This window comes from Phyllostomus hastatus, unplaced genomic scaffold (assembly GCF_019186645.2).
Source record: "Phyllostomus hastatus isolate PE091 unplaced genomic scaffold, TTU_PhHast_1.1 phas_scaffold_1674, whole genome shotgun sequence".
In the NCBI taxonomy this organism is placed as follows: domain Eukaryota; kingdom Metazoa; phylum Chordata; class Mammalia; order Chiroptera; family Phyllostomidae; genus Phyllostomus; species Phyllostomus hastatus.
The window spans coordinates 2,997,406-3,005,704 of NW_025334011.1; the positions used below are offsets into that span (position 1 = coordinate 2,997,406).

Here is an 8,299-nt window from a genome sequence, read left to right on the forward strand (position 1 = left end):
GTAATTCATTTATGTTATCCACATACTACAAACAAATCCCAACATTTATCAACAACCAGGAGAGGAACATCTGCTTTCCCAGACAACTAGAAAAAGAAGATAATTCTCTTTTTACAGTCACATATTTATGTTGACAGGTACTCATAAATTATCTATTAGGCCTCGTATAAATTATATTATAGGGAAGGAGGGGCATATTACATAGTTACACAAAGAAAAGATGTGTATTTCTGTCTAGTTCTCACGTAAGTGCAGTGTTACGTACGTGTAGGGGAGACAGTGCTATGAATTAATACATAAAATGAAATTTAGCAGGAACTTTGACTTGCCTGGCATTTATCTGGGTTGAGCACAACTTAACCACCATTATACATATATTACCACGTGATCTCACTCCTCCCATGCCCCCACTGCCCACACCGCCAGTCCCTATCCTTTTTCTCTTTACTGGCCTTGAGGGAGTGTGTATAAAAGACATCAGGAGAGTGTGAAAAGCTACTTAGCTGCAGACTCCTTGGCAGCCATTCACCCTCACGCTGACGTCTCCTCACCTGGGAGCAACTCCAGCTCAGTTCTCTCCACCATGGGCTTCAGACCCAGCACCAACTCCTCCTATGCCCATACCAGCCCACTTCATGTTTTACAGGTGTTGCTGCCACTATCACTGCTCCTGATTGTGCTGGTTCCCTCCACCATTGGAAAAAGTAAGAGAACTTTAGGGAAGGCTGACAGTGGAGTTCCTGCTTTCCCTGTGGCTGTGGCTGTTTCCACTGCAGCTGTGTCTGGGGGTGGGAAACTGACAGGTGTGCCTGGGACTGAGGAAGGAAATTATACTAATAACTCTAAATGGAGGGGCTAACATGTGCCAGGCTTTCTGCTCGGGTACTTTATTGAAGGTTTCAGATCTTATTCTCAGTGGCCTTGTGAGAGAGCTACAATTCTCTAGGAAGGGGACTGAGGAATCAAGTCAATAGACAAGAGGCTTAAGGTAATCGTGACCACTAATGAGTACCACTGTTTCTATCCCAGCTACGGATGTGGTTAAGGAGCTGTATATTGAACTTCGCTGCAGGTGTGTAAAAACCATCTCTAGCATTCATCTTAGTAAGATCCAAAGTGTGAATGTGATCAAGTCAGGACCCCATTGCAACAGAGTTGAAGTGATGTAAGTTCCTGCTTCTGTATTATTAACTCATTAAGGAAGCCCTCTGCCTCTATGCCTTCAGCCCCATGGATCCCCTCTGAAAGGACAGGATACTCAAGTAATTCTATTTTCCCTTGCAGAGCCATGTTGAAGAATGGGAAGGAAGTCTGCCTAGATCCAGAAGCTCCCAGAATCAGGAAAATAGTCCAGAAAATTTTGGAAGATGGTGGGTCAGCTGCTTAATCACTTTCTGTCATCTTTTTTTCTCTCCCAGGAAGAGTAAGGGTTTGAAGCATTAACTGTCTAGAGTTTTTATTTACTTGGAATGCTTTCCATTCTGTCTCAAAAATTACATTTTATTCTGAGAAGGCTGACTAATAGATAACAGAGAAAAGAATGGAAGTAAACAAACCTGGTTTCAAAATAAAATATATGGTATGCTCCCTAACTCATGGTTAAATGTCATATTGTACTTTGCATTTCTTTATTTAAAAGCTTCTTTCCTAATAGCTTTGTATTGACTTATCTTGTTCTACTTTACTGTTAAACTAGATATACCCATGATGATTGATAGATTTCATAATGATCAACGATATTAGGATCACGTAGAGCCCAGCATACAGCACTTGCTCAATAGAAGTTGTTCATATGTCTGGGGACTTAATGGAGTTTTTCATTGTCTTAGTCCTAAGTTGTCTTGTTTAAGAGAATTCTTTAAAAAAACATTTCTAATGTTTGTTTTAGCTTTCAAATCCTAAAATTAATAAAGTTGTAGAATATAAATTTTTTAAACACTGGTTATTTACTTGAAAGTGAATATATTTAATACTAGTAAGCAAAAGAAAAAATACATAAAAAAATTAACAAGCTCTATCAAAACTTCCAGTATTTTCTACAACAAGAATAGTAATAATACAGAGTCTACCTGGTATAAAATATTTTACCTTGACATGTTTGTACATATTTGATTTGCTCTGTATTTCCAAGGTTAAAATTTTAATATTAAAAGCAGCCTTGCAAATAAGTGCAATAATTAAAACTTCACCAGACTACTAATTATTATTTTGTAATCAACATAACTTTCATTTATTTCTTAATCCCTTAAATTTGCACCCACACTAGTCTTACAGAACAATTAGCATGAAATCAAAATTTGTTATTACTTTGTTATCACAGATTAATTTTAACAGAATTGTTGAGGGGAAGCCTTAATTATCCTTTTCTTCTTTTTTACACTTTTGTATTCACAATACGACCAACAAAAGTCACTAGCTGATAATCTATTCCATTTTTAATGTACTATAATGATAGCTAAACTTTATGAACAACTTTTAATATGCCAGATATAATAAGTGTTTTACATGTAAGAAATAATTCTTACAAGACAGATATGACCTGATTGAATGTCCTCCAGAGAAAGAATATCTGGGTGACTCAGCTCTATCCCTTACTAGCTCTGCAACTTTGGGCAAGTGGCTTAACCTCTCTGTTCCTAAATTTCCTCTCTTTACAATGGAATAATAATATTGCTTATCTCATAGAGTTGATGTGAAAAGTAAAAGTTAATATATTCAAGGTGTGAAAATACAGCATGTCACACAACTACCCACTTAGTAACATTAGTGATTACTTGTTAAATCAGCACTCAGTATTACAGAGAAGAAAAACTGAAGTTCAAAGACATTAGGAAATTTGCCCCAAGATCAGATAACTAAGTAGGTGACAGAGTGGAGATTTGGAACTGTGCTCTTAACCACCACACCACACCACTTCCCTTGATTCTGATTCTTCTTTCACTAATAAAGAGATTATATCATATATTACATGGCATTTTTGACACAGAAAATAAGGCTTGTAACATAAATAGCCTATTGCACAGACTACAATAATTATAGGATAGTAAGTAAGTTCACCTATCCCAACTTGTACATGGAATTTCAGACACATTCATGTATTAAGCATTGTTACTTTACAAACTTGGTCTTGTAAGGTCTCCTTTTGTAATCTTCTCATCATTATAAGATCAATGCCTTAAAATGCTTTGTCCACAAAATAAATGCATTTATTAAGCAATAGTTAACTGAAAATATGCATAAATAAACTTGGGATTAAGCAGTAAATGAGGATTGTAGTCATTGTCAGTTTTTCTCTAATAATTCAAAATAGTTCAGCATCTCTTTCACTTCTCCAGTCACCTGTTACTGAAATCCAACAGGAGCAGCTCCTGAGACACGTCACAATATTTGTGCTCTGCTGACACCTCCTGAGACGTAGATGTCTTTGATTTTTGTGTACACATATAGAATTGCTCTATTTAGATGCAGAAAAAGAAGTGATTTGACACTTACTACTTCCTGGGTTCTTTAACACTTCAAATATTGAACTTGGAGGGTAAGGTTGTACAAATCCATTATGTTGCCCATCCATCTCCAAAACCACTCTTCCTATTCATTCGCTTTGCCACTAACCTGACTTCAAAGTTTCAGTCTCATGAACATATTCTGTACCAGCTATTGTGTTGAATGCTGGATATTCAAAAACGTGTAAGTCACAGAGAATTGCCCTTGAAGGGATCACTGTCTGGTGGGAGAGGCAGAGTATTTGTCACATAAGCACAACTGCATGTGACACTTACTAATATAGGGCTATGCTCTAAATGCATGAAGAAACAGACACATGAACAAGTCAAAGCCTCAGCATCATTAGTTTCTACATTTATTATCTTCACTAACTGTGGTAACTTTATAGAGTCCCTGTAGTGCACCAGTCTGACAGTGGTAAACATTATGATTTCTCACCTCATACAGCACACACACACACACACACACACACACACATATCTGCACATAATATATGTATGCACATTCTTATAATATGTGAGAAATAGGAAAAAGAGAGGGTGCCATAATGCACAACCACAGGGAACACAATTAGCTTCAGCTGTCAGGGAAGGCCGTCTGAGGAAGTGATATTTAAGCTGACACCACAATATGAGTAGGACTTAGCCAGCTGAAAGGGCAGATGGTGTGAGAATAAGAGAAAGAACATTGCAGGTCCAGGAATTAAATTGCATGTCCCTGCAGAAGTCTGTTCCTGCTGAGCACTGAGAGGCAGCTGGTTCCATGTGGCGGGCTCCTGGTGGCCTGCACCACTGTTAATCAGTGTGGCAGAGAGCCTCTGGCTATGAGATGAGGGTGTACTTTGCCCCCATCAAGAACCAAAGCCATTCTTTTTCAGGGAGGGGAAGGCGGTCCATAACGATCTCTGGACCTTTCCTATGTGCAGGATTCTGATGCATATCCTCCACCCTCTCTCTCCCACACAACTCCTAGATGCTCAGTGTCCTGAGAGCTCCACTGGCCCTGTGAACAACGCAGCCTAGCTCACATTGTCCCTGGGACTGGTCCAGGCCTCAGCAGGCGCTGGAAGATGTGCCCTGGAAATTCTCCTTCTTCACCTCTCTTCTTGGCTGAGCAGAATGAAGAAACTTCCAGGCACCACGTTTTACAAAAAGAGTGCATTCAAATGTTACTTTCACATTTTTTTCTCAGACTAAGAGGATCAATGAGGATGATAGACCTCGCTTCCTAGAGTATATTGGATGATGGGCTGGTAGAGCTGGTGGATCCCATGCAGGAAACAGAGGAATCCTTTCACAATCAGGTGAAATTCAGAACTGAGTCGTCACCTAGAGACCAAATTCAACCTTTTGGTAGCAGAAAAGAATGACAAACTACACACCTTTAACACAGAGAGACACTAAACTCAACTCAGTGGTAATCAACAAGATAGGCAGGAGCAGATGAGCAGTTCTTTTTAAGGCAACTGACTGGAAGATGGGGAGGGCACAGAAACTGTCTGTCCTGAAGGTACATGCTATGTACATCGCAACGGGGTGGCTCCGGGGAAGTTTACTGTTACACATAACAAAGAACATATCTTTTATAAGGTTCAAGTACTGTTTCTAATTCCACAAATGTGCATGTATATGAAAACAGGTTAGGGTGTGGATCTTGCTACTGGCTTACAGCCAAGACAGATGACCCAGGCTTTTTTTCTGTTCCCCTAATCTTGGCTGGCCAGAGCCCAACTCTTATGGGCTAATGCACCGCAGCTCCTCACCCTCCACACAGGCTTCCGGACTGGACGGACACTGGGGATAAAACAGGCCTGAAGAGTCTCAGAAGCACTGGTCTGCATCCGACTGCCCTTGAACTCTGGTCTCCTGTTGGCACCTCGGCAACATGAGCCTCAGAGTGGGTTTCTGTGTCTTCCCCATCTCCGGGCTACTGCTCCTAGGGCTGCTGCTCCTTCCAGCTGTGGTCGCAGGCACCAGCGGTGAGAAAAGAAGCAAGACAAGGAGGGCGGGGGTGGTTTTGGGGAGAGAGGCCGGGAACTCCCGGGGCTGCGGGAGAGTCTGTAATATCCATTCTGCTTCACTGAGCACAGTTGGGTGTGTGCTGGCACTGTGCCAAGCGCTGTTCCGAGCACTTCACCACCTAGACAATACTTCTTTCTGAGGTTTGTGGACAAGGAAATGAAGGCCGAACCCGGTGAGACCCCTAGGGAGCCATTCTAGGAGTCACCACTCCCTCTCTGACTCCCGTGGCTCCCCTCCCCCACCGCCCACTTCCTCTGCAGAACCTGAAGAAGGAGAGGGGGATCTGCAGTGCATGTGTTTGAAGACCACCCCCCGCGTCCATCCCAAGTTCATCATCAGACTGGAGGTGATCCGAGCTGGACCCCACTGCCCCACCTCCCAAATGATGTGAGTCCTGCACTTACTCCTTATGCCCATCCTCTGCCTCCTCCACCTTGGCCTCTTGCCCCTCTACCCAGAGCCAAATCCTATGTTCAAACCCAGCAACTGAGGGGCTGTCTTTTTCTTTTTTCCCTGGCAGAGCCACGCTGAAGACTGGGCAGCAAATTTGCCTGGACCCTCATGACCCCTTAAATAGGAGAATGATCCAGAAACTTGCGGGAAGTAAACCACTAGCTGACTGAATCTGCGCATTCACTGTATAGTGTATTTTGCTTTCCCTCCTCCATTTTCAATCTATCTGTGGAAAAATCCGACGTTTTATTATCCTTCAAATTCTAAATAAAGAAAGTCAATCGCATTGTGGTACATTCAAAATATTTCTTAATTGAGCTAAGCGTCATAATATTACATAAGAAAAAATTCTCTAGAATTTTAAGCAAAAATATTTAGGATGGAAGACTTGGTTTAATAAACACTGGTTTTGCTTGGTGTTGTATGTTGGCTCAGAGATACTTGCATATTTACATGATTACATTACTAATGAGCTGCTTATTTACATATTAATGCTATAATTACTTACATCAATAAATATTACTAGCACTTAAACTTTACTGGGCTGCTTTGTAAAAAACATTAAACAAATCAGACTTTGCTTTTATCGCCTTAAGATTTATACTCTAACTCCACCCAGCACTACACAATTAATAAAAATAAAACCACAATCTCTACTACTTAATGAAAATATATCGATATTTTTCAAAGAATATTACAATATTTTACTCTTTAGTGACCCTTTGATAATGTTGACATTTCACAAAAATGAAATATTAAGAACAGTTCTCATGTCCACATTACTGCCTGCATTTGGCAAACCTAGAGAATTGATTGTATTCCATTTGTATACCATGAGCATTACTCTAAACATGCAAATGCTTTGCATAGCTTTTTCCCTCAGTATTCTCAGGGTCAGTGAAACCTTATTTTCATTTCTATGAATCCCTTAACACTGGAAATATTGAGATTATATGTCAAACAGCTGTGATAACCTGGAGAGACGCAAGGTTGTGTTTTTATTCATGCTTTGGGAAGACAATACTGTACTTTGAGGAGAAAGGACAGTGTTTCAGGACAGGTGTGTTAGTTTTCTATTGCTTCTGTAATCAATTACCACAAACTCAACAGCTTAAACAACAAAGACTTATTATTTTACAGTTGTGGAAGTCACAAGTCCAAATTTGGTCATGTGAGCTAAACTCAGTGTCCTCAGAGCTGCATTCCTTCTGGAAGCTCTAGAGGAAAATCCATTTCCTTGCCTTTTCAGCTTCTAGAGGTGACCTACAGTACCTCAGCTTGTGGCCCTGTAGGATAAATGGAGGCAGTCTGGCTTCCTCACCCAGGTGTCTGGGCAGCTAAGGGAAGCAGTGTTCCCATAGCCTTGGAGGGGCCTGATAACCAGTGTTCTCATGGCCTTGAGACTGGGTCTGATAAACTGTTCCCATAACACAAAGTGAGCTCACATGCACAGAACACGTTATGTTACGTTATGTTATGTTATGTTATGTTATGTTATGTTATGTTATGTTATGCTAGGCTTTGGCAGTGTTCTGGCTTTGTTCCCCTCTGGTACTTACACAGGTAGGGGCTTCCCACTAGATAGGCACGCAGCTTGTGGCCTGAGTGGTCTCCCACTGGTAAATAAAGGCATGTCAAGCATCACCGCAGCTCCACGAATTTTCTTCTGTCTACCGGAGGCAAGAATGGATCTGCCCAGCCTTGATCAATTGCAGCACAGGCTCCTTCCTCTGTCTTTCCAACCTGTTGTCATTTCTTATTTTTATACCCTGCCTGCCTCTTAAAAGCACTCTGGTGATTATGTTGGGCCCACTGGCATGGTCCAGGATAATGTTCCCATCCCATGATTCTTAACACACATGAGAAGTCTTTTTTTGCCATACAAGGCAAAATATTCACAGGTTCTGGGGGTTACAACGTGGAAAGCTCAGGGGGAGGGGTCATTATCCAGCAGAAAGGCAGAATCTAGTTGAGGCAGGAGAAAACTGCAGACCCTCACTCATGAGCTAATGCCATGTCAACCTAATGTGGTAATGTTCGTGTAGAGGAAGGAACTGAACTGTTGAGAAAAAATGTAGAATGGTGCAATTTAGTTTCCATGGGAGGGGGAGAGAGAGGGCAAGGGGCAGGAGAGGCTTTGACAAACAACTTAAAGAAACATTATCTATAGAGACTTTGAAGTACCACAGTATCTATTGTCTAAATCTCCACACCCACTGTGCCTGGTAGGTAATATTATTCACATTGTAATGTTGAGATAATCTCAAAAGGTTAAGGACGCTCCCAAGGCCACAGTTGTTAGAGGCTGCATAGATTAGTCT

General features: G+C 41.1%; 2 protein-coding genes across 2 annotated transcripts; both read left to right on the forward strand.

Annotated features, from left to right (window-relative positions):
* The first annotated feature begins 487 nt into the window (after positions 1 to 487).
* Positions 488 to 5,349, forward strand: LOC123831209 (pro-platelet basic protein). Its single transcript, XM_045858003.1, has 4 exons — positions 488 to 704; positions 1,030 to 1,165; positions 1,285 to 1,370; positions 5,228 to 5,349. Exons 1-4 carry the CDS (start codon positions 584 to 586, stop codon positions 5,305 to 5,307), a joined length of 423 nt encoding a protein of 140 aa, XP_045713959.1. The 5' UTR covers positions 488 to 583; the 3' UTR covers positions 5,308 to 5,349.
* On the forward strand, positions 5,259 to 6,264 carry LOC123831210 (platelet factor 4-like). The gene is made up of 3 exons (XM_045858004.1): positions 5,259 to 5,482; positions 5,786 to 5,912; positions 6,046 to 6,264. Exons 1-3 carry the CDS (start codon positions 5,389 to 5,391, stop codon positions 6,146 to 6,148), a joined length of 324 nt encoding a protein of 107 aa, XP_045713960.1. The 5' UTR covers positions 5,259 to 5,388; the 3' UTR covers positions 6,149 to 6,264.
* The last annotated feature ends 2,035 nt before the right edge of the window (positions 6,265 to 8,299 follow it).